Source organism: Loxodonta africana, chromosome 1 (assembly GCF_030014295.1).
Source record: "Loxodonta africana isolate mLoxAfr1 chromosome 1, mLoxAfr1.hap2, whole genome shotgun sequence".
NCBI lineage: Eukaryota > Metazoa > Chordata > Mammalia > Proboscidea > Elephantidae > Loxodonta > Loxodonta africana.
Window position 1 is genome coordinate 30,036,078 of NC_087342.1, and position 27,002 is coordinate 30,063,079.

A 27,002-nucleotide genomic window follows, 5' to 3' on the forward strand; every position below is an offset into this window, starting at 1 on the left:
GTAACTTAAGATTATTAGGGTGAATTGTATATCACTTCAGAGGCATTCCAAATCACAGTATTTTTCAGTTTACACTGAATAATTAAGGCAATGATATTCAGTTGAGGTTCCTCTAAATCATGCAAAAGTTAGAGTGTCACTCTAAAAGAAACAAGAAGACACAATTCAGTCTAAACGATGTGATCCTTGGAGTAACCATATACAATGAACCATCCTGCACCCTCACATCCGCCCTGACTATACGTCCCCAACAGCACCTATCACACCGTGTGGTGATTACTTCATTAATTCTCTGTCTTCTCTAAAAGACTATAAACTCTGCGAAGGCAGGTCACTTCTCACTCGCTCCTCACAACAGATTCTCAAAGCCCACGACAGTGACTCGTGTGTAGTCCACCCAGTGCCATGTGTAGTAGGGGGCCATTTTATGGTTGTTATTAAAACGAATTCAATACACAATATTTATGGGTTCATTTGCTCTGTACGGAAACCCTGGTGGCGTAGTGGTTAAGTGCTACGGCTGCTAACCAAAAGGCTGGCAGTTCAAATCCACCAGGTGCTCCTTGGAAACCCTGTGAGGCAGGTCTGCTCTGTCCTGTAGGGTCACTATGAGTCAGAATTGACTCGACGGCAGTGGGTTCGGTGGGTTTTGCTCTGTACACCAGCTACTCACTAGGCCTATTAGTCATAACACTACACAAAAGTTTTGGAAGTAGAGTACTAGTTTCATCTTGCTGGGCACTCTACTACTGCTGGCCAAGAGGCATTGTTCAGGAAACTGCTGCTCATTGGAGGCCTAAAAACGATCTTCCTTCTAGCTTAAAAACGTCAGTTCCCACAGAGAGTATATTCAATGGCCTCACATACATGTGAAATCTGGACAATGAATAAGGAAGACCGAAGAAGAATTAATGTCTTTGAATTACGGAGTTGGCGAAAAATACTGAATGTACCGTGGAACACCAGGAGAATGAACAAATCAGTCTTGGAAGAAGTGCAGCCAGACTGCTCCCTTGGAAACAAGGATGGCAACTTTGTCTCACATACTTTGGACATATTATCAGGAGGGACCAGCCCTTTGGAGAAGGACATGATGCTTGGTAAGCCAGAGAGTCAGTGAAAAAGAGGAAGACTCTCAATGAGATGGATTGGCACAATGGCTGCAACAATGGGCTCCAGCAAAACAATGATTGTGAGCATGGCACAGGACAGGGCAGTGTTTTGTTCTGTTGTACATAGGGTTGCTATGAGTCGGTGCCAACTTGACAGCACCTAACAATGAGAGTCCTACCTTTTCTTCAGAATTCCTCATGATGAAGAATTGGAATGGGTTAATAAGATATAAAACTGACAGCTTGGGAAACTCACGAGGTGAAAGCAGTCAGTCTACAGCAGGCCTTTCCACCTTTCCTCACATCATGGCACACAAGAAGTGATGATACTTGTATGGCCCAACAGAGTAAAGAGATAAGATTGCTCAGTGGGGACTTCCAGTTGCCCAAGGGCCACCCCCAAGAGCTAAGGGGGGGTCAGTCCCTAAGCTCACCTGTAACCCATGTGCAGCACCCTGCAGCCACAGGGTGGGAATCTTTGGGCTCCAGAGAAAGGAAGCTTTGGGTTAAATTAGCATTTTATAAATGACAACAAATGGCACTCCTACTTTTACTGAGTTACAGATGGCTCAAGTTACAGAAGGAAGCATGACGTTTAGACACAGGGAAGTCTTCCCAGCTTACTTTGGTGACACTCAGCCCTGATCAAGGTGGATGATGAACTAAGTACATTCTGCTGCGTGGGACTTTGAACACTTGCTGATGGGCTAATCTCCTCAAATTGGCTATAAATTTCATAGATCAAGTTTTCCTTTTTTTTTTTTTTTTTGTATTTCACAACTGTCTTCAATACAGAATTTCTTAAGTGACTGGCTATTCCCTATGTATACTACTACCTTAGTTCTTATCACACAACTTGAAAATTACCAGCAACACTATAAACTCCATGAGAGCAAAGACCATGTTTCATTCATCATTGTCTCTGCGCCATTAAAAAAAAAAAAGCACATAGTAAATAGGTGCTCAGTAAGCGTAGGTTGAATTGAACTGAACTGACTAGAGATGTTGTACTGGACTGCCTTCAAACAGGAGGAAACAAATAGAGAATAGAGGGGTAGGAATTACAAGACTAAGGGTCAATGAGATGGACTGACACAATACCCACAGCAATGGACTCCTGCATACCAACGGTTATGAAGATGGCACAGGACTGGGCAACATTTTGTTCTGTTATACAGTGGTCCCTCCTTATTAGTGGTTTTGTTTTCCGCGGTTTCAGTTATCCATGGACAACTGTGGTCCAAAAATGTTAAATGAGTAGTATGATGAAATCTTGTGCCATTCCTCTCTGTTATTCACTTAACTTTTTTTTTTTATTAACTTTTATTGAGCTTCAAGTGAACGTTTACAAATCAAGTCAGTCTGTCACATATAAGTTTACATACATCTTACTCCGTACTCCCACTTGCTCTCCCCCTAATGAGTCAGCCCTTCCAGTCTCTCCTTTTGTGACAATTTTGCCAGCTTCCCACTCTCTCTATCCTCCCATCCCCCCTCCAGACAGGAGATGCCAACACAATCTCAGGTGTCCACCTGATATAATTAGCTCACTCTTCATCAGCATCTCTCTCCCATCCACTGTCCAGTCCCTTTCATGTCTGATGAGTTATCTTCGGGGATGGTTCCTAACCTGTGCCAACAGAAGGTCTGGGGACCATGGCCGCCGGGATTCCTCTAGTCTCAGTCAGACCATTAAGTATGGTTTTTTATGAGAATTTGGGGTCTGCATCCCACTGCTCTCCTGCTCCCTCAGGGGTCCTCTGTTGCGCTCCCTGTCAGGGCAGTCATCGATTGTGGCCAGGCACCAACTAGTTCTTCTGGTCTCAGGATGATGTAGATCTCTGGTTCATGTGGCCCTTTCTGTCTCTTGGGCTCTTAGTTGTCGTGTGACCTTGGTGTTCTTCATTCTCCTTTGCTCCAGGTGGGTTGAGACCAATTGATGCATCTTAGATGGCCGCTTGTTAGCATTTAAGACCCCAGATGCCACATTTCAAAGTGGGATGCAGAACGTTTTCATAATAGAATTATTTTGCCAATTGACTTAGAAGTCCCCTTAAACCATGGTCCCCAACCCCCCCCCCCGCCACCCTTGCTCCACTGACCTTTGAAGCATTCATTTTATCCTGGAAACTTCTTTGCTTTTGGTCCAGTCCAATTGAGCTGACCTTCCATGTATTGAGTGTTGTCCTTCCCTTCACCTAAAGCAGTTCTCATCGACTAATTAATAAGAAACCCTCTCCCTCCCTCCCTCCCTCCCCCCCCTTGTAACCACAAAAGTATGTGTTCTTCTCAGTTTATACGATTTCTCAAGATCTTATAAGAGTGGTTTTATACAATATTTGTCCTTTTGCCTCTGACTAATTTCGCTCAGCATAATGCCTTCCAGGTTCCTCCATGTTATGAAATGTTTCACAGATTCCTCACTGTTCTTTATCGATGCGTAGTATTCCATTGTGTGAATATACCATAATTTATTTATCCATTCATCCATTGATGGGCACCTTGGTTGCTTCCATGTTTTTGCTATTGTAAACAGTGCTGCAATAAACATGGGTGTGCATATATCTGTTCGTATAAAGGCTCTTATTTCTCTAGGATATATTCCAAGGAGTGGGATTGCTGGATTGTATGGTAGTTCTATTTCTAACTGTTTAAGATAACGCCAGATAGATTTCCAAAGTGGTTGTACCATTTCACATTCCCACCAGCAGTGTATAAGAGTTCCAATCTCTCCACAGCCTCTCCAACATTTATTATTTTGTGTTTTTTGGACTAATGCCAGCCTTGCTGGAGTGAGATGGAATCTCACTGTAGTTTTAATTTGCATTTCTCTAATGGCTAATGATCGAGAGCATTTTCTCATGTATCTGTTAGCTGCCCGAATATCTTCTTTAGGGAAGTGTGTGTTCATATCCTTTGCCCACTTCTTGATTGGGTTGTTTGTCTTTTTGTGGTTGCGTTTTGACAGAATCATGTAGATTTTAGAGATCAGGCACTGGTCGGAGATGTCATAGCTGAAAATTCTTTCCCAGTCTGTAGGTGGTCTTTTTACTCTTTTGGTGAAGTCTTTAGATGAGCATAGGTGTTTGATTTTTAGGAGCTCCCAGTTATCGGGTTTCTCTTCGTCATTTTTGGTAATGTTTTGTATTCTGTTTATGCCTTGTATTAGGGCTCCTAGGGTTGTCCCTATTTTTTCTTCCATGATCTTTATCGTTTTAGTCTTTATGTTTAGGTCTTTGATCCACTTGGAGTTAGTTTTTGTGCATGGTGTGAGGTATGGGTCCTGTTTCATTTTTTTGCAAATGGATATCCAGTTATGCCAGCACCATTTGTTAAAAAGACTATCTTTTCCCCAATTAACTGACACTGGTCCTTTGTCAAATATCAGCTGCTCATACGTGGATGGATTTATATCTGGGTTCTCAATTTTGTTCCATTGGTCTATGTGCCTGTTGTTGTACCAGTACCAGGCTGTTTTGACTACTGTGGCTGTATAATAGCTTCTGAAATCAGGTAGAGTGAGGCCTCCCACTTTCTTCTTCTTTTTCAGTAATGCTTTGCTTATCCGAGGCTTCTTTCCCTTCCATATGAAATTGGTGATTTGTTTCTCTATCACCTTAAAAAATGACATTGGAATTTGGATCGGAAGTGCGTTATATGTATAGATGGCTTTTGGTAGAACAGACATTTTTACTATGTTAAGTCTTCCTATCCATGAGCAAGGTATGTTTTTCCACTTAAGTAGGTCCTTTTTAATTTCTTGTAGTAGAGCTTTGTAGTTTTCTTTGAATAGGTCTTTTACATCCTTGGTAAGATTTATTCCTAAGTATTTTATCTTCTTGGGGGCTACTGTGAATGGTATTGATTTGGTTATTTCCTCTTCGATGTTCTTTTTGTTGATGTAGAGGAATCCAAGTGATTTTTGTATGTTTATTTTATAACCTGAGACTCTGCCAAACTCTTCTATTAGTTTCAGTAGTTTTCTGGAGGATTCCTTAGGGTTTTCTGTGTATAAGATCATGTCATCTGCAAATAGAGATAATTTTACTTCCTCCTTGCCAATCCGGATGCCTTTTATTTCTTTGTCTAGCCTAATTGCCCTGGCTAGGACTTCTAGCACGATGTTGAATAAGAGCGGTGATAAAGGGCATCCTTGTCTGGTTCCCATTCTCAAGGGAAATGCTTTCAGCTTCTCTCCATTTAGAGTGATATTGGCTGTTGGCTTTGCATAGATGCCCTTTATTATGTTGAGGAATTTTCCTTCAATTCCTATTTTGGTGAGAGTTTTTATCATAAATGGGTGTTGGACTTTGTCAAATGCCTTTTCTGCATCAATTGATAAGATCATGTGGTTTTTGTCTTTTGTTTTATTTATGTGATGGATTACATTAATGGTTTTTCTGATATTAAACCAGCCTTGCATACCTGGTATAAATCCCACTTGATCGTGGTGAATTATTTTTTTTGATATGTTGTTGAATTCTATTGGCTAGAATTTTGTTGAGGATTTTTGCATCTATGTTCATGAGGCATATAGGTCTGTAATTTTCTTTTTTTGTAATGTCTTTACCTGGTTTTGGTATCAGGGAGATGGTGGCTTCATAGAATGAGTTGGGTAGTATTCCGTCATTTTCTATGCTTTGAAATACCTTTAGTAGTAGTGGTGTAAACTCTTCTCTGAAAGTTTGGCAGAACTCTGCAGTGAAGCCGTCCGGGCCAGGGCTTTTTTTTGTTGGGAGTTTTTTGATTACCGTTTCAATCTCTTTTTTTGTTATGGGTCTATTTAGTTTTTCTACTTCTGAATGTGTTAGTTTAAGTAGGTAGTGTTTTTCCAGGAATTCATCCATTTCTTCTAGGTTTGCAAATTTGTTAGAGTACAATTTTTCGTAATAATCTGATATGATTCTTTTAATTTCAGTTGGTTCTGTTGTGATGTGGTCCTTCTTGTTTCTTATTCGGGTTATTTGTTTCCTTTCCTGTATTTCTTTAGTCAGTCTAGCCAATGGTTTATCAATTTTGTTAATTTTTTCAAAGAACCAGCTTTTGGCTTTGTTAATTCTTTCAATTGTTTTTCTGTTCTCTAATTCATTTAGTTCAGCTCTAATTTTTATTATTTGCTTTCTTCTGGTGCCTGATGGATTCTTTTGTTGCTCACTTTCTATTTGTTCAAGTTGTCGGGACAGTTCTCTGATTTTGGCTCTTTCTTCTTTATGTATGTGTGCATTTATCGATATAAATTGGCCTCTGAGCACTGCTTTTGCTGTGTCCCAGAGGTTTTGATAGGAAGTATTTTCATTCTCATTGCATTCTATGAATTTCCTTATTCCCTCCTTGATGTCTTCTATAACCAAGTCTTTTTTCAGGAGGGTATTGTTCAGTTTCCAAGTATTTGTTTTCTTTTCCCTAGTTTTTCTGTTATTGATTTCTAGTTTTATTGCCTTGTGGTCTGAGAAGATGCTTTGTAATATTTCGATGTTTTGCACTCTGCAAAGGTTTGTTTTATGACCTAATATGTGGTCTATTGTAGAGAATGTTCCATGTGCGCTAAAAAAAAAAGTATACTTTGCAGCAGTTGGGTGGGAGAGTTCTGTATAAGTCAATGAGGTCAAGTTGGTTGATTGTTGTAATTAGGTCTTCCGTGTCTCTATTGAGCTTCTTACTGGATGTCCTGTCCTTCTCCGAAAGTGGTGTGTTGAAGTCTCCTACTATAATTGTGGAGGTGTCTATCTCACTTTTCAGTTCTGTTAAAATTTGATTTATGTATCTTGCAGCCCTGTCATTGGGTGCATAAATATTTAATATGGTTATGTCTTCCTTCCTGGTCAGTTGTCCCTTTTATCATTATGTAGTGTCCTTCTTTATCCTTTGTGGTGGATTTAAGTCTAAAGTCTATTTTGTCAGAAATTAATATTGCTACTCCTCTTCTTTTTTGCTCATTGTTTGCTTGATACATTTTTTTCCATCCTTTGAGTTTTAGTTTGTTTGTGTCTCTAAGTCTAAGGTGTGTCTCTTGTAGGCAGCATATTGACGGATCGTGTTTCTTTATCCAGTCCGAGACTCTCTGTCTCTTTATTGGTGCCTTTAGTCCATTTACATTCAGCGTAATTATAGATAAATAAGCGTTTAGTGTTGTCATTTTGATGCCTTTTTATGTGTGTTGTTGACAATTTCATTTTTCCACATACTTTTTTGTGCCGAGACGTTTTTCTTAGTAAATTGTGAGATCCTCATTTTCGTAGTGTTTGACTTTATGTTTGTTGAGTCGTTAGGTTTTTCTTGGCTTTTATCTTGAGTTATGGAGTTGTTATACCTCTTTGTGGTTACCTTATTATTTACCCCTATTTTTCTAAGTAAAAACCTAACTGTATTGTTCTATATCACCTTGTATCCCTCTCCATATGGGAGTTCTATGCCTCCTGTATTTAGCCCCTCTTTTTGATTATTGTGATCTTTTACATATTGACTTCCGTGATTCCCTGTTATGAGTATTTTTTTTTTAATTAATCTTAATTTGTTTTTGTGATTTCCCTATTTGATTTGATATCAGGATGTTCTGTTTTGTGACCTTGTGTTGTGCTGGTATCTGATATTATTGGTTTTCTGACCAAACAATATCCTTTAGTATTTCTTGTAGCTTTGGTTTGGTTTTTGCAAATTCTCTAAACTTGTGTTTATCTGTAAATATCTTAATTTCGTCTTCATATTTCAGAGAGCGTTTTGCTGGATATTTGATCCTTGGCTGGCAGTTTTTCTCCTTCAGTGCTCTGTATATGTCGTCCCATTCCCTTCTTGCCTGCATGGTTTCTGCTGAGTAGTCTGAACTTATTCTTACTGATTCTCCCTTGAAGGAAACCTTTCTTTTCTCCCTGGCTGCTTTTAAAATTTTCTCTTTATCTTTGATTTTGGCGAGTTTGATGATAATATGTCTTGGTGTTTTTCTTTTTGGATCAGTCTTAAATGGGGTTCGATGTGCATCTTGGATAGATATCCTTTCGTCTTTCATGATGTCAGGGAAGTTTTGCGTCAGGAGTTCTTCAGCTATTCTCTCTGTGTTTTCTGTCCTCCCTCCCTGTTCTGGGACTCCAATCACTTACTTGCAAGTTATCCTTCTTGATAGAGTTCCACATGATTCTTAGGGTTTCTTCATTTTTTTTAATTCTTTTATCTGATTTTTTTCCAGGTATGTTGGTGTTAATTCCCTGGTCCTCCAGATGTCCCAGTCTGCATTCTAATGGCTCGAGTCTGCTCCTCTGACTTCCTATTGCGTTGTCTAATTCTGTAATTTTATTGTTAATCTTTTGGATTTCTACATGCTGTCTCTCTATGGATTCTTGCAACTTATTAATTTTTCCACTATGTTCTTGAATAATCTTTTTGAGTTCTTCAACAGTTTTATCAGTGTGTTCCTTGGCTTTTTCTGCAGTTTGCCTTATTTCATTTCTGATGTCTTGAAGCATTCTGTAAATTAGTTTTTTATATTCTGTATCTGATAATTCCAGGATTGTATCTTCATTTGGGAAAGATTTTGATTCTTTTGTTTGGGGGGTTGTAGAAGCTGTCATGGTCTGCTTCTTTATGTGGTTTGATATGGACTGCTGTCTCCGAGCCATCACTGGGAAACTAGTTTTTCCAGAAAATCCGCTAAAAAAAAATGCAGTCAGATCCGTATCAGAATTTCCTTTGGATTATAACCGCCACCTTGTTCCCTGTAAGGATGAAAGTCTGAGATTTGGATCATATATGCTTGGCTGTAGCTGGTTCTGTGTTTTTAGTCCAATTAGGGGTGGATTTTTGGTCCCTGGGTTTTTTTTTTGTTGTTGTTCCTTCTCTCAGGCCGAAAGAGTGGGTTAGGAAAAGACCAAAAGAAAAAAAAAGGGGGCGGGGAGCAAAGCCGCCGTGGAGCCGGAGCCGTTCTCCCTCTGGCTCAGGCAATTCCAATGTTAATGAAGCCGCGTGGGGAGGGTGGGGGAGGGATCAGAGAGATAGGAGAGTAGCACCTCAGAATATAGCCAGAGTTGCTTGTCTTGCTTGGAATGACTATTATATCTGAGATTCACGCGGGGCGTGTCACCTACGTGTGCTGGCGGTGTGGAGATTGCCCCCGGGGGTCTGGCCCACTGAAGTCACGGTCAGATCTTCTGCTGCCAGTCCAAATCCTAGCCTCAAGGTTCCCCTGCTGCGACACTTTACTCCTGGCTCCAAAATCAGTCGCTGCCTCCCGGGGACTTCTCGTCCCGCCAGCCGCGTTACTGCGCCACCTCCACGAACTGGCTGGGCCCCCTCCCGGGGTTAGTTCAGGGCAGTGGAGCAGCTCCCCGTGCTTGTGCCGTGATAGCGACCAGTCAAATGTCCAGCGGCACGATTCCCCGGCTGGGACGCTGCTCTCCCAGCTCCAAGACCAGTCACTGCCTCCCGGGGACTTCTCCCACCGGCTGCGTCGCCACGCCGGCCGCACGAACCGGCTGGGCCTCCTCCCGGGGTTAGTTCAGCGGGGTAGGGCTGGGCCCCTTGTTTGCACCGTCAGCTCCCCTGGGCTCTGCCCTAAATCGCGTGCCAAAGGTTACCTGACTGGGACGCTGGCTCCAGGCTCCGAAAACAATCGCTGCTTCCCCGTATTTGTTCGTTTTCCGTCTCTAAATCTGTGTTGTTCAGGGTTCGTAGATTGTTATGTACGTGATCGATTCACTTGTTTTTCCGAGTCTTTGTTGCGAGAGGGATCCGAGGTAGCTTCTACCTAGTCCGCCATCTTGGCCCCGCCTCCTTCACTTAACTTTTAATACAGTATATTGTTAAAATTGTTCTATTATTAGTTACTGTTGTTATTCTCTTATCGTGCCTAATTTATAAATTCAACGTCATCATAGATATGTTATGTATAGGGCAAGGTATAGTATATGCAGGGTTGAGTACTATTTGCAGTCTCAGGCATCCATGGGGGTCTTAGAGCATAGCCCCTGCGGATAAGAGGGGGACTACTATACATTTGGTCACCTTGAGTCGCAGCCAACGCAACAGCAACTAACAACAAGGACTACATAGTCAGATACAGCTAGGAATAAATGCTGTCAGAAGGCTCTATATGGACACAATAGAAGATTCACATGATAAATGCAGAAAAATGGTAGCTCTCTCTGTTTGTCCCTAGCCAAAAACCTCTTGGTTTTGTTTGAAGAGGCCATTATCATATAAAAGGTAAAGGGGGTGTTAACCAACGTTTCTGCACATTAAGGTGAGCCAGTTACTTTCGAGATGTTTATGCCAATATTGTAGATATTGTTGTTAGTATTTTATTTATGTCAGACCTCTGTTAATAGGTCTTACAAATGTAAGACTATGGAGAAAATTAAGACTAGACATAAGCATTTGCTGATGAATCGCCGTACTTAATTCTCTCCAGAGCACTTACTTACAAAACCATTGACAAGTAGAAGACGTGAATATGCACCTATCCAAGCAAACCACCCAAATGAATAGACTGTGATGCATTCATATATGAGGTAAATAATGTGTCTGCTGGGATATGATCAGGCAACATCAACATACTCAAAACTTTAACAAATAAACTGCAGCATTAATGAATTTACATCTGTTTCCGACTGTTGCACAGAAGTCTTGCATACAAATACCGTTGGTTAGATCCATTTCCCAAAGCTATTTCTGTTAGTCTTCTCTTAGCTACCTGCTTTGCCACATACCAAGACAAAACCGGTTGCGGTCTTGTCGACTTCGACTTATAGTGACCCTACAGGGCAGAGTAGAACTGCCCCAGAGGGTTTCCAAGGAACAGCTGTGGATTCGAACTGCAGACCTTCCAGTTAGTAGCTGAGCTCTTAACCACTGTGCCACCAGGGCTCCTGCTTTGTCATGTATCCACTGCTAACTTTAGTGGCTGTCAAACATGATGCATTTCAGACCCATGCCTTATCTGTTCTTTCCTGATTTTCCATTTTAATCACAGCATTAGCTATAACAATTTAAACATTTAAATGCATGCAAAAGGAGGATTTTACAAGACACATGCTTTAAGGCTGATAAAACACAGACTCGCACACACACATAAACATACACCTTAAAACTCAGGTTGGAGAAATCACTTAAAATTCTCATCTTGTACACTGTGCCATTTCTGGAGATGGATAAAACGATGTATTAGTTTTGAAAAACTGACAAGAAAATGATTCTAAAGTTTTAATTCTGACTCATAACATTTGACAAGGAAAACAAATGTGGTGCTGAAAGGAATAAAGGCTGGTCTAGTCCCACCCCCTTGTCCTACACAGTGAGCCAGTCTACACAGCCTCACACAAACGGGCCAGTCTAGGCTACTCTTCAGGGGCCATGGTGGTTCAGTGGTAGAACTCTCGCCTTCTTTGTGGAAGACCCAGGTTAGATTCTGGCCAATGCACCTCAAGCGCGGCCCCCACCTGTCTGTCAGTGGAGGCTTGTGTGTTGCTACAATGCTAAACAGGTGTCAGTGGAGCTTCCAGACTAAGACAGGCTAGGAAGAAAGGCCTGATGATCTACCTCCCAAAAATCAGCCATGGAAAACCCTACAGATCACAACAGTCCTATCCCACTGTGCATCGGGTCACCATGAGTTGGAGTTCGACTGGATGGCAGCTAATGGTAACTCTTCTAGATCTCTAAGGAAGAAGATGTCACGATCTCCCTTAGTACCTTGTCTTGACAACTTAGAGGCCCTTCAGTTTGGCCTAAATTCTGTTTACTTGAATTCTCTACTCATTCCTGTATTTCCAGTCCTTGGAGAGGGTGGCACGCTGATAACCACTCTGTACCTTTCAAACTGAGAATTCAAATACATCACTCATAAAAGTAAACAAAACAATTTTTCATATACTGTCATGGGTTACGTCCCCCCCAAAATGTGTGTATTAACTTGGCTAGGCCATGATTCCCAGTATTCTGTGGCTATCTTCCATTTTGTGATTGCAATTTTATGTTAAAGAGGATTAGGGTGGGATTGTAACATCCTTACCCAGGTCACAGCCTTAATCCAATGTAAAGGGAGTTTCCCTGGGGTGTGGCCTGTACCACCTTTTATCTCTCAAGAGCTAAAAGGAAAGGGAAGCTAGCAGAGAGTGGGGACCTCATACCACGAAGAAAGCAGTGCTGGGAGCAGAGCGCATCCTTTAGACCCAGGGTCCCTGTGCAGAGAAGCTCCAAGTCTGGGGGAAGATTGATGAGAAGGCCGGCAGAAAGAGAGAAAGCCTTGCCCTGGAGCTGACACCCTGAATTTGGACTTCTAGCCTACTGGACTGTGAGAGAATAAACCTCTCTTTGTTAAAGCCATCCATCTGTGATATTTCTGTTAAAGCAGCACTAGATGTCTAAGACATTTACTCTATAATCAAATCGAGTTATCAGAATTTCATTTGGCCCTTAAGCTGAACTTCAGCTTTCCATTTACATTCCACATTAAAAATGCCACAACATAATCTTATGTCAATTGAACAAAACAAGGATGAGTGAGCCAGACTGCTTGAAAAAATACTTTAAATGTGACTATTTTAAGTACCAAAGGCAGTACCTACAAAACTTATATGAAACTGTAACATAATAAGCAATTGGCTTAGATGGAAGCCTGTCCTCTGGCAAGAAGGAATCCCGTGACATCGTATGGTCCCTCCAAGCTCCACGTGGGCCTTCATACTATGCAGAGCTGAAAGTAGCCCCTCACAGAGGGACAGCCACAATCCCTTATAAACATTCACGAGGCAAGGCCAAAGCAGACAAGCTCACTGTTCCGTCTGACTGCAAAGACTCTGCCACATCAAACCAATGTAACAGCAGGTCTGAGAGCTGGCTTTAGGGGGTTCCGTTATTTTCTGTTTCCCTAGTTTCAGTAATAATTCACTGTCAAAGTGTACTCCTTCAAATCTTACTAAAATTGTTATTTCTCTGGTGTTCATGAACAAGAAAGTGTATTGTTTCAATTTTCTCCTGCACAGACAGGAAGAAAGGATTTTATAAGTGGACAGAAATAAGATTCTAGTAATTTTAGGCAGAATGAATTTAGCTTCATACCCATATCAGCTACGAACAGTAATCGGATCATTCCAATACTGTACAGGCTGCAATTAAAAAACTTGTAAGGCAGCCAAACAAATTTTTTCCAAGTATCACTATTAATAATGATCACGATGATAACAGTGACAATAACAATCAGTAAATAATATGAATGATGCTGTCACCTTCATTGAGTACTTACTTCCTAATGCAAAGCTCTCCTGATCCCTAAAGCTTGCTGGCCATCTTGTTAGCCAGGGTTGTCTAGCCCCAAAAGAAGAAAGACTGGGTGACCACACTGGTAAATGCAGGCCCTGGCATCTTAGTGTGATACCTAAGTTGATACACTGCCGGGTTCGGATGAGAAACTTGATGCCATTCTTTCTGCCAAGTGACAGATGGAAATGGAAGAGACAGAAGAGCGGCAGTTCTGTGAGCCCATCACAGAGAGATTCTTTACCCCAAACAGTTTCTAGAAATGTTTTGAACTGACACTGGGTCAGTCTGCTATAATCTATTATGACATCCACATATAACTGTGAACATACATAGAACAGAAAGAGGAGAACTACACCGCAACAAAAGTACCTTAAAGTATTTTCTTTTTATTTTAAGATAGAAAAACATGGACAAAGATTTCTTTAACAACGGTAAGATGTAAATAATGCAAACATTTTTAAAAACTTTAATACGTAGCATTTACATGCCAGCTTTAATTGTTTTAGAAATTTTAAAAACAAATAGCAGACCATTCCAAACTACCAACAACTGGTCTCATTTTTATTTCAACTTAATATTTATGGGTTAAGAACATGGAGAACATTGAGCTATCTACATCTCTCCATGTTCTCCTCTTACTGTCCAACCATCTACACAAACAGTGTATGGCAGCATACTATCTAATGTTACAGCTTTTTCATCTTAGCATTATTTTTATACTCGCATTTCTGTGTTTGCCAATTTGGATTTCAATTATTCTCACATACGTACCTTAGTGATTATTTAGCCACGTCCCTGAGTCCCTTTTAAAAATACCCTTTTCACTACTGTAAGTGCTAACATGGACACTGTAATAAATATTAATTTTTTTTTCTTTCAGAGTATTTTCTTAAAATATATTTCCAAAATGGAATCACTGGGTCAAAGCATATGTATAGCTTTATAGCCCTTAATACCCATAGGCAACTCGCTCTCAGGAAAACAAAGTGAACAAAGAGGGAAGAACATCTATGCAAAGAGAGGAATGGCAATGTACGCTGTAGCCTATGAACAAAGAGTTTGGTACTGCTCAGGAATAAAGGGGGCATAGAAATGGGAAAGCGCAAGGAGACGAAGCTGGACAGATATGCCCACATCAGATCAGAAAGGGTTTGGATTTTACCTTGGGCAATGGGAACTGAAACAACTGTGAGAAGGGAGAGGCAAATATTCTCATTATTTGCCTGTTTGAACATGGAAGTCAAAGGATTAGGAAGGCTGTTTAGGAAACTAGCAAAAAAGACCCAGAGAGAGATGCTGAGTGCCTGAACCAGGGCAGTGGGGATGCAGTCCAGAGGAGGACTCACATATAAGAGATATCCAAAAGACAATGTCTACAGGGTTTGGTAACTGAGTGGTTTTGTGTAGGGTGGCGGCCAGCGTAGGGTGGGGTTGGTTAAGGAGAGTGGAAAATTGATCATCACTTCAGGATTCTAACTAAGACTTGTCCATATCCGCTATTAGAAACTAAATTCTCTGAAGGCAGGGCCTCGTCTTACTCACCACTGTATCTCCCATGCTTGTCAGGGTGTTCAGTATGCTTTAGTTACTCAGAAAATTGCTAAATAAATGAAATAAATGGGTGGATGATGCCATTTGCTGAAAGAAAAAATAAAGGAGAGGGAGCAGGCTAGGATTGGAAAAAGTATCATTTTGAGCCACTTCAATCCCTAGCACAGTATTAGCAGATAGCAATGTCACTGCAAGTAACTGCTGAATAAAGGAAAAAGAAATTAATTCACATAGGCTAAAGTGTGTATGTGTGTGTGTGTGTGTGTGTGTGTGTGTGTGTAGGGTCTGAAGAACAGGAGATAACCATGTGTTGAACTTGAGCTGCCTGTAAAAATACACTAGTGTACAATACCAAACCAATCCAACCCATTGCCATTGAGCCGATTTCCACTCATAGTGACTCCATAGGACAGAGCACAATTGCCCCAAAGGTTTCCAAGGAGCGGCTGACAGATTTGAACTGCCAAACTTTTGGTTATCAGCCAAGCTCTTAACTACCGCACAATCTTAACCTCAAATGCTATATCTGGTGGTAAGCCTGACCAACTTGACAATCTTCTTGGCCACTGTATGTGTTCACTGAAGCAGGAAGGTATTTTAATATGTTCTATGATATGCTAGATGCATGTACTTTAAATGTTCTAATTTTTTAGTTTAATTTTGAATTCTGCTATTTCAGCACTGAATGCCAGTATCTTAAAATACGGTAAAACCTTCCACAGAAACACCAACAGATTCAACTTCAATATAATGTACAACCATTTTCATAATCCATACTTTGCTCCTTGGCAATGTTACTCATTTTCTTGGCAATGTTCAATTTTAATTTCATGTTGATTAAAAACTTAGAAATACAGTGTGACATTTCATGTATTGTTTTCCACAAGAAAATTGTACTCTGTATTTCAGAGGCCTCCGGGACATTGCTAACAAAGACTAAGTTGACACTACAAAGAAAACTCCAGTGGGGAAAATACTGGTGTCTAAAAACACACTTGTACATTCCCTTTATTCCTTATGCAGCTCACAGCTTCACAAAAAACACCAATGTCTTTTTGCCTTCTGCTTTAAGCAACCCCACTGCACAGGGGCCTACACCTGGATGCAGATGCACCAGAAGGAGAAGCCCAGTGAGAATTCTGGGCCAGCGGGAAGGCATGCCAGGGCTGGGGGTGGGGGCTTTGTGGAGCAGCTTGTCCCAAAGAAGAGAACTGGAAGAGGCTGCAAATCCTTTCCTCCCAGCTGTTGGCCTCAATTCAGACAAGTCATTGGCTTCTGGAAGATTAACCAGCCACCCCTACCCCTGTAACTAGCTAATCTTTCCAAGTACAGAGCCACACCAACATCTTTGTAGGTCAATTAATTCACTGACCAAATTATTCACATAACAAACATAAAAAAAACCAGATAAAGAAAAAGAGAAGTAAATATAAGAATTCAACTAGATCATCTGTTGCCTTAAAAATGCTGTTGACAAATTAAACAAAAAGCTACCCTCTCAAAAACAGCTCAGTGACTAGATGGAAATGTTAAATCACATTTGCATGGACTGTAGATAAAGGAACTAGGGTCCTATCAGCTCAGGGTTTGGGGTAAGAACAAAAACGCAACATTCTGATATCACACGTGTACGTGTGGTCCCTATCACAAGACAACTGTTTTCCTTCATTTTTCCTACTCTTCAGGATGCTCCTATAGGAGGTTCATGGAAAAAAAAAACAACTTAGAGATTTAAAAAAACAATCTATTGCTTAAGAAACACAGAAAGAGGAAGGGAAGAAACAAGGGTAAAAAGCATTCCTCCCAGTGGAAACGGCTAGGCAGGGCCAGTCTACCTATTCTTGATATTCTTTTGTTCCCATAGTTCTTTTCCGTACTCCCTAAGCTTCCCACTACAGTTTTCCCAGTTCCCGATGAGACACCAATCCTTTAGGTTGGTCAACGAGCATATACATTTACTTAAAAAGGCTAATGTGTGATGGCGGCATAGTGGTTAAGTGCTACAGCTGCTAACAAAAAGGTTGGCAGTTTGAATCCACCAGGTGCTCTTTAGAAACTCTTTGGGGCAGTTCCGCTCTGTCCAACAGGGTCGCTATGAGTTGGAATCGACTCAACAGCAACGGGTTTGGTTTTGGTTGATTTAATGTGTGATGGGAATCAGCCATAACAAGTACACATCGCCTGCTTTCTCCACACCCTTGAGACCAATTGGTATCAGGGAGAGCTGGGTTTTGTTCTCTCTGTGGGCATGTTTCATCATATTCATGTGGTGCTTGTACATTTTTACTGTCTCATGGACTGAACTGTGTCCCCTGAAAATATGTGTCAACTTGGTTAGGCCGTGATTCCCAGTATTGTGTGGTTGTCCTCCATTTTGTGGTTGATGTAATTTTCCTATGTGTTGTAAATCCTAATCTCTGCCTGTGGTTAATAAGGCAAGATTAGATTATGTTAAAGAGGTCACATTATGCTCAGGTCACAGCCCTGATCCAAAGTAAAGGGAGTTTCCCTGGGGTGTGGCCTGCATCACCTTTTATCTTACAAGATGTAAAAGGAAAGGGGAAGGGAGCAGCGAGTCCTCGACCTCGTACCACCAAGAAAGCAACAGCAGGAGCAGAGTATGACCCTTGGACCTGAGGTTCCTGTGAGCTAAGAAGCTCCTAGCCCTGGGAAGATTGATGACAAGGACCTTCCTCCAGAGTCTTTAGAGAGAGAAAACCTTCCCCTGGAGCAATGCCCGGAATTTGGACTTCGAGCCTACTAGACTATGAAAGAATAAACTTCTGTTCGTTGAAGCCATCCACTTGTGGTATTTCTGTTATAGCAGCACTAGATGACTAAGACACACCGTAAAAGTGCCACATCATGCAGAGGGCAACAAAATGATTAGGGGGAGTTTTGACTGGGGTACAGAGGGAGGTGATTTTGGACTTTTAAAGTCTGTAGTATCTCTGAGCATATATCTGGGTGTGCTTATGGAGTGGAGAGCCTGCAGAAATGTGAGGATCCTGTGCCCCTGGAAGGAAGGGGCAGAGAGGGGCACCACAGACAAACTTCCTGTAATTCAAAACTTTGTCTAAGGTCGACTTTGAAAGCAAGAAAGAAAGGACTTCCTCTTCTTTCCCCACTCTCTGTGTGCCCCACTTTCTTAACCTCCTCCCTCTCCTCAATCCAGAATTCAATGTATTACTGCTATTGTTAGGTGCCGCTGAGTCAGTTCTGAGCCATAGCGACCCTATGTACAATAGAACAAAACACTGCCCGTTCCTATCCCATCCTCACAATCATTGTTATGCCTGAGCCCTGTGCTGCAGCCACTGTATCAATCCACCTCATTGAGGGTCTTCCTCTTTTTCGCTGACACTCTACTCTACCAAGCATGATGTCCTTCTCCATGGACTGGTTCCTCCTGATAACATGTCCAAAGTACATTAGACAAAGTCTTGCCATCCTCACTTCTAGTATTACTGGTATTATATATTTACAGTGTGGGTTAAACAGGCTTTTATGGCTTAGCCTGAAATATTATCATGTAAAATACTCTTTTTATAAAAAATTTTGCACTGAATACCAAGCATCAAATTTACAAACAAATTTAAAGCACCGTCTGAACTGACGCCTGCCTCCTATCTAAGGCATAATGCAAAAGGATGCAATACGTGGGATACTCAAAGCAGGACGCTTGTTCTTTGACATCATCGTGGAGGTGGATCAACAGTAAAGTGAGATCTTTTTAAAGGTGGAGCTAAGGTATCGGTCTAGTTAACACAAAGCTCTTAAGTTTCAAAAACAAAAAGTCGCTTTTTTAAAAAGAGGCAAAAGTAAAGCTGGAGATTCGGCTGTTGGCAGAAGCGGGGTCATTCCAGGTCTCTCACGTCATCTCTTCCACTTCCCCCCATCCTTCCCCCAGCTCTTCCTTCCCTCCTACTCCCCAGTTCCAATTCTAAGATGGTTCCGTTGGGTGATTCTAGAAGTAGACAGGGGCCCAAACTGGCTCTGAGGGAAATAGAAATGAGTGATTAAAATTTTAAAAAGATGTCCAATCTCAGTAATAATCTGAGAACAGAGAATTAAAACATAGATACTTCAAAAAGGTCCGAAACTGGGGTGTAAGGGGGATATGTGGTCAGACAGTTTTCTAAGTATCTGCTTATTTGATTCTAAATCTAAATGCAGAATAGCTTGTTCAAGGTTTAAATGATTGCAATTTCAAGGAAAGATATAATCGCCAAAATTAGTAGTATTTAAAAATAGCATAGAATGCTGCAATAACCAAAACTGACATTACAGTCACTGCAGTGAGTGAATGACTCTTTTCATTGGCCTGTGTGTATTGTAATGAAACTCGAGGCTTGTATGTCATGTCTGACGTGAAAGCTACGCCACTCTGGAACAGTACTGTTAACCAATGTCTGACGTGAAAGCTACGCCACTCTGGAACAGTACTGTTAACCAACGTCTGACGTGAAAGCTACGCCACTCTGGAACAGTACTGTTAACCAACGTCTGACGTGAAAGCTACGCCACTCTGGAACAGTACTGTTAACCAACGTCTGACGTGAAAGCTACGCCACTCTGGAACAGTACTGTTAACCAACGTCTGACGTGAAAGCTACGCCACTCTGGAACAGTACTGTTAACCAACGTCTGACGTGAAAGCTACGCCACTCTGGAACAGTACTGTTAACCAACGTCTGACGTGAAAGCTACGCCACTCTGGAACAGTACTGTTAACCAACGTCTGACGTGAAAGCTACGCCACTCTGGAACAGTACTGTTAACCAGTGATGCTCAGCTCTAGGTGTAGATCAGAAGTATCTCCGCCCCCAAAGTTTCCCGGGGTTGGGCCCTGGCATCTGTACTTTCAACAGCTTCACAGGTAGTTGTGGTACATACTTCTGGTTAAGAGCAACTGTCTCAGAGGATGTTAAATATTATTACACTCCACTTCTAATATACTCTACTTCCAAAACCCGTAGCTCTCCAGTTGATTCTGCCTCATAGCAACCCCACAGGACAGAGCAGAGTTGCCTCATACCATCTCCAAGGAGCGGCTGGTGGATTCGAACTGCTGACCTTTTTGGTTTGCAGCCGAGCTCTTAACCACTATGCCACCAAGGCTCCTCTATGCTCAGTTGCAGCAGAACCTTCAGATCTCACACGCTGTCATGTGCAGTTGCTTCACTTACAGATACACTGCTGATTCCATCATCAACCTGGGTTCATTTTATTTGGTAAATGCCACGGTAGCAGTTACAAAAAAAAACATTTAAACTTTCCTACCCACGCTTTTTTTTTTTTACCCACACTGCCAGGAAAAGATTTAAAATCAAATACTTCAACTGAGAGTTAAAAAAGTAATACATTTAGAAGAAGGCTGGAAACTAGGTGTTTATTTTGAAGAGTGAAGCTATCAATCCACAGCATGGAATGAACACAAGTAGACGGGAAGCTGGGTAGAAGGAGAAAGCTGGCTGGTCACCAAATTCTTCCTGGAACGCCTCCTTGGGGGCACAGCTTCCTAACTTTATTGACACCAATGAGAACTTATCATGCATGCTCACGTTCAAGTGAAAAGAAAAGTATTCCCTCTAAATATAATCTATTTTCAGATCACATATTTTCAGATAATCTATATAACTGTTACTCCCAAGACTATTAAAAATAAACAAAGAGCGGAATGTACTGTTTGGGTACCATGGGTCAGTTTCTCAACCTGAATTTATTTCATTTGATTTCTCATCTGTGTATTATTACAAAAAACTAAAGTTTATTAACATACCGTGGGTCGAGAAGGCGCCTCAAAAATTTGAAAAGCAAAATCTGGTTCTGAATAGAAAAACAATAAAGAAAAAAAAAAAAAAGACAAATATTAAAACAAGTTCTTCAAACTATGCCCTGGTAAAGAACTAGACTATCCCTTTAAAATGCCCACATACATGACTTTATCCAGTAAGCCCTGTGCAGATGTGAGAAACTCTCAAGACTCATGTGGAGGTCCTTTCATTTCCTCTCACTAGCTCTAGTCACTGTCATACATTCAACCTTGACTGTAGAAGAAACAAAACACCTGTGACCACCAAGAAGCACTCTACTGCAGTAAATCCTGAGCTTTCCAGCACAAGGACCTTCAAAAGGCAGGCGCTTAGAGCCGGCCTTCTGACAGTGAACTCTGGCTGCATCAAGGGCATCACACTGCCTCACCGGCTCCTCCTCCTGGTGAAAAGAGCCTACTGTGTGATCATTAATCTAAGGAGCGTGGGAGTTTGAGGCCCAAATTTACAGAAAAATGCTCACTCACTCCACAATGTAATCAACTACAGAAGAGATGGCCACAGAACTGCAACATGCTAGCAATAACAGGCCATAAAACATGGATTCTGTCTCTGACTCATTAGCCCTGTGACTTTGTGTAATTCGCTGACCCTCTTAGCAATTCAGTTTCCTTATGTGAAAAAACAGGGCAATAATAGCGTTGCTGAATAGCATGCAAATAAGGATTAAATGAAATAAACCTTAGAATACCATATAAGTATAAATGTTTTCTAAGTTCTCATACAGCTAAGCAAAAACTATTATTGGTTAGTGTTTTTCTATTATGTGGGCCTTTTATTTATTTTGTATGTGTGACATATTCAAATTTTACCTGTAAAAAGCAGGGGGGCTCTCAAAGCTGAAAAGGATTAATGGCTTTTGGAATGTGATTTTAAAAATATATTTATATTTGCCTGTCTTTGATTTTCTGTCTTTCCCCTGGCCTTATAAGATTGCTTTATTTTAGATGATCTTCCTTCTGGTGGTGATTGAATATTTTAGCTTATTTTCCACTTCAAGGATTCTGAAAGTGATTGGTCAGAAGCACGTTTCTGGTCTCAAAAGTAAGGGTACACAGTCAATAAAATGGTGCAATAAGATAAATACTTAATTTCTTAAAACAAACACCTAAGACACCACAAACAGCCCACAGATAATCCCCTTTTTCTTAAGCATTACACTTCAGCTTTTATATGTTTATCTGATGAATGGTATTATATTCATTTACTGGGCCTCTAGGCCTTTTAGTATCTTTACAGACTACATGAAAAAGAAAATTTTTCAATTGATAATCTTACGTTTCTAACAACAACCACACAGACAAGAAGATTCACCAAAATTGCTAACTCTGAAGGGGAGAGAAGAAGCTCTGTGAGCTGAGAGCAGTTTAAGCAGGAAATGCCTGGCTAACCCCTCAACACGATGGATGGAGCCTCCCATTCGCTCCCACTGCACCCTGGGCAGTGCCCTACCATCAGTCAATTCAAACTACTCTGTAATTGCCTTTTGGCTTATCTGCCTTCTTCCTTGAGAGCAGGGATCACATTTTAGAGTTTTGTACCCTCAGCACTTCACAATGAATTTGGCCCATAGCAGGTACATAAATATTTATTGAATTAATACCTGAGTCCTCTTGAGCTAATGGACCTCCCCAGACTGGACAACCAAGCCTGGTATCTGGGAGCCATTTTTTCTTTAAACAATTTTTATTGTGCTTTAAATGAAAGTTTACAAATCAAGTCAGTCTCTCACACAAAAACCCATATACACTTTGCTACACACTCCCAATTACTCTCCCCCTAATGAGACAGCCCACTCTCTCCCTCTACTCTCTCTTTTCATGTCCATTGCACCAGCTTCTAACCCCCTCCACCCTCTCATCTCCCCTCCAGGCAGGAGGTGCTAACATAGTCTCAAGTGTCCACCTGATCCAAGAAGCTCACTCCTTACCAGCATCCCTCTCCAACCCATTGTCCAGTCCAATCCATGTCTGAAGAGTTGGCTTCGGGAATGATTCCTGTCCTGGGGCAACAGAAGGTCTGGGGGCCATGACCACCGGGGTCCTTCCAGTCTCTGTCAGACCATTAAGTCTGGTCTTAAGAGAATTTGGGGTCTGCATCCCACTGCTCTCCTGCTCCCTCAGGGGTTCTCTGTTGTGTTCCCTGTCAGGGCAGTCATCGGTTACAGTGGGGCACCATCTAGTTCTTCTGGTCTCAGGATGATGTAGTCTCTGGTTCATGTGGCTCTTTCTGTCTCTTGGGCTCGTAATCACCTTGTGTCCTTGGTGTTCTTCATTCTCCTTTGATCCAGGTGGGTTGAGAACAATTGATGCATCTTAGATGGCTGCTTGCTAGCATTTCAGATCCCAGATGCCACTCTTCAAAGTGGGATGTAGAATGTTTTCTTAATAGATTTTATTATGCCAATTGACTTAGATGTCCCCTGAAACCATGGCCCCTAGACCCCTGCCCCTGCTACGCTGGCCTTCTAAGCAGTCAGTTTATTCAGGAAACTTCCTTGCTTTTGGTTTAGTCCGTTTGTGCTGACCTCCCCTGTATTGTGTGCTGTCTTTCCCTTCACCTAAAGTAGTTCTTATCTACTATCTAATTAGTGAATGTCCCTCTCCCACCCTCCATCCCTCCCTCCCCTCCATAACCACAAAAGAATGTTTTCTTCTCAGTTTAAACTATTTCTGAAGTTCTTATAATAGTGGTTTTATACAATATTTGTCCTTTTGCAACTAATTTCACTCAGCATGATGCCTTCCAGCGTCTTCCATGTTATGAAATGTTTCACAGATTCCTCACTGTTCTTTATCGATGCGTAGTATTCCACTGTGTGAATATGCCATAATTTATTTATCCATTCATCCGTTGATGGGCACCTTGGTTGCTTCCATCTTTTTGCTATTGTAAACAGTACTGCAATAAACATGGGTGTGCATATATCTGTTTGTGTAAAGGCTCTTATTTCTCTAGGATATATTCCAAGGAGTTGGATTGCTGGATTGTATGGTAGTTCTATTTCTAGCTTTTTAAGGAAGCACCAAATTGATTTCCAAAGTGGTTGTACCATTTGACATTCCCACCAGCAGTATAGAAGTGTTCCAATTTCTCCACAGCCTCTCCAACATTTATTATTTTGTGTTTTTTGGATTAATGCCAGCCTTGTTGGAGTGAGATGAAATCTGGGAGCCATTTTTAACAACTCCCATCACATTCAACATCAAGCCCCATACATTTTACTCTACAAATACACCTTGAACCTGTCCACTCCGCTGCTGCCCACTTAGCCCTGGTGCTCACCATCGTTCCTCTACATCTCTTGCCTTCTAACTGGCATGGCTCCTCGTTTGTTCTCCTTACCGATCCATTCTCCACATTGCTATCCAGAGTTAGTTTTCTATAAAATGACACTAATGATGTCACCTCTCTGCTTAAACAAACCCTAGTAATTCTCCAGGACACAGAAGAGACTGTAGAAGTGTCTCAGCACCATACATATGGTCCTTCAGTACCAGGTTCCAACCTATATTTTCCAGCCTCCATGCTTTTAACTCCTCCTTTATGTACCTTGGAAACCCTGGTGGTGCAGTGGTTAAGAGCTACAGCTGCTATCCAAAAGGTCGGCAGTTCAAATCCCCCAGACACTCCTTAGAAACTCTATGGGGCAGTTCTACTGTATCCTATAGGGTTGCTATGAGTCAAAATCAACTTCATGGCAATGGATTTGGTTTGGGTTTTGCCACAAACCTTTGACAGCTTACTCTAATGCCGCTTTCACCATCACCCGCCACAGAACGCTTCCCACATTCCTGACCACTCTCTAACTACACACGCACGCACGTACACACGCGCTACTTCATGCCTTCAAGGCATCCCATAGCCAGGACCTTTCTCTGGAAAGCCCTTCCCCCACTCCCTATCCAGAAAGCTCATACCAATCGTTCAGGACCCAGCTCAGGTGTCTCTGGGAATTCTTGGCAACTTCCTTATACAGTCTGTGATTCTCGTCTCTCGTTCCTGCAGCATTTTCACACATCTTTCATCCAGCTCTTATAACACTGGACTGCAGTTAGACAAGTGCTTCTCTGCTCCACAGGGAAAAGTAAATGAGGAGTTGTGTTCTTCTTTGCCCCCCCAGGGTCTAGCGCACCATGGCATGCAGCGGAGCCACAATAAGTATTTAAACGAATGAGTCCTATATCTTTGTCTCTTGCTTATGCCAGCTGCCTCCAACTCATGGCTCTGGTTTCCATCTTGCACACCTATTCCCTACCTGTCTTACTGCCTCCTGAGAACGGTGCAGCACTTCCTGTCACTATGCCTGCCACCATCACTTGTGGCCATAACAAGCAGCAGTGGGCAAAACTCACCACAAGTACTGCCACGGTAGTGGTAAGTGAAACACTGGGGCCACTAAATAATATTTTGAACTGAACTTTTCCATATTCAGTATTAATATAGCTAACTTAAAAAAAAAAAACAAAAACAAAAAACCCACTGCCATTGAGTCAGTTCAATATAGCTAAACCAAACCAAAAAACCAAACATGCTGCGGTCAGGTTGATTCTGACTCATAGTGACCCCACAGGACAGAGCAGAATTGACCTAAAGGGTTTCCAAGGAGCAGCTGATTGATTTGAACTGCTGACCTTTTGGTTAGCAGCCAAGCTCTTAACCACTATGCCACCAGGGATCCAAAATAGCTAAGTCCAACTTCAGATTTTCCAGGAAAAATTCTAAATAGTCTGCATTAACCCAACCTGAGGATGACAAAGGTCTGAATAAATAACATGAACCTCAAAAAGAACATGGCTGTAGTTCCTAGAGCAGAGAAGATAGTGATCTTCTGTGGACTATGATTTCTAGAAGTACAGATTATATTTCCAAAAACATTTCACAGATGTTAGCAATTGTTATGCACAAAGATGAACTCCCTCATTTCTGGATGCAGAGCAACCGGTACCAAATTCCTACATACACACACACACACAGTGTGGAAATTGTTATTAAAATAGCAACTATGAGCTGAAGAAACTGCTATGATCAAAAGTTCTTAGTCAGTAATTGTCTCTCTGCTAGACGTTTTTTCCTAATATGTTTTTGTAATGTTTACCTGAATTTTTTTAATGACTGTTCCAATCTGTTCAGCAAAGTGGATAGCAACCAGCTCTGCAGCTTTACAGGGTTTCAGGGACACAAGTTCCTAGGGTGAAAGAAAAAGACAAGATCATCCTCAATGTTACAGTTAGATGGAACACCCACAGACGTGAGGTACAGCCACCAGCCTCAGTGCTGCCACAGGCTTCTACACTGCACATCAGGAGACCAGCACATAGGGCTGCAATTTCAAGGACAGGCTGCACCTAAGCAAAGCTGGAAATGTGCCATATAATAAGCCAGATTTTGATTGAAAAAAAAAAAAGGTAATTCAGAATTCTTAGGAAATGAAAGTACTAAAGCTCTGGACGTAGGCCATCATCTCTACAGGATGAGCGGAAGAAGCGAAAGCTCCCCAAATTCCCTGTCAGTGAATTTCACCCTTGAGCTTAGAGTAATAACTTCAAGAAATGAAAACAAGAGTATATAATGGTAATTTCTCTGGCTAAGAATCCTAAAACTTTACTTCTAGTGCCTGGTGGATTTAGAAACTGGAAATGTCTTAAGAAAGTAACTTAAGGTCACTTGTCTTAAGTGAAACTAAAATGTGGACCACTGTGATGAGCATTTAAGACCCATTTCTGTCAAATCTAAGACTTCCATTCTGCCCTCTCCTTTGACATTTCTTGACACTACTGACTACCCTTTTCTGCTTGGAACTCTCTTTTCGCCTAGTTTCTAGGACCTACTATTCTAGTCTTCCAACTGCACCTTCTCTGTGGGAACCCTGTGAGCAAACACAACCATGCTACATGGCTAAAATGCAAACACCAAATATATAATTGACATGGCATATTATCAAACAAAACTCAGACAAGTTACTGTGACTGCAATATGCATTACATCTCTAATAACTGTTGTGTTAGATGGTATTTGTAGATTGATAGTAATGAAATGACACAAATTACTGTATCTTGTACTACTTTCATTCAATATATCACAAAAGAGAAGGCACAACTAACGGTATCACAAGTGAAAAAAGGGCTGTTGCTACACATCTTCTCTATAAGGATATAAAAGAAACTAGAATGAATTTAAGCCAAAATTTTTGAAACTTAGACAAATTGGTAAATTCCTGGAAAGATGTAATTTAATCAATTGGCTCAAGAAAAAACAG

The 27,002-nt window shown here is 41.3% G+C and overlaps 1 protein-coding gene across 12 annotated transcripts in view; it reads right to left on the reverse strand.

Moving 5' to 3' along the window:
* VPS8 (VPS8 subunit of CORVET complex) overlaps positions 1-27,002 on the reverse strand; it is a 229,439-nt gene that overhangs the window by 73,296 nt on the left and 129,141 nt on the right. For all 12 annotated transcript variants that reach the window (XR_002786485.2, XM_064278125.1, XM_064278406.1 and 9 more), the window contains 2 exons: positions 25,842-25,931; positions 20,692-20,738 (listed from right to left, as the gene is read on the reverse strand). Coding sequence is in view for 11 of the 12 variants with exons in the window: in XM_064278125.1 (XP_064134195.1) it covers positions 20,692-20,738; positions 25,842-25,931 (137 nt within the window). In the remaining variant the exon portion in view is untranslated. The remainder of the gene's footprint in view (positions 1-20,691; positions 20,739-25,841; positions 25,932-27,002) is intronic.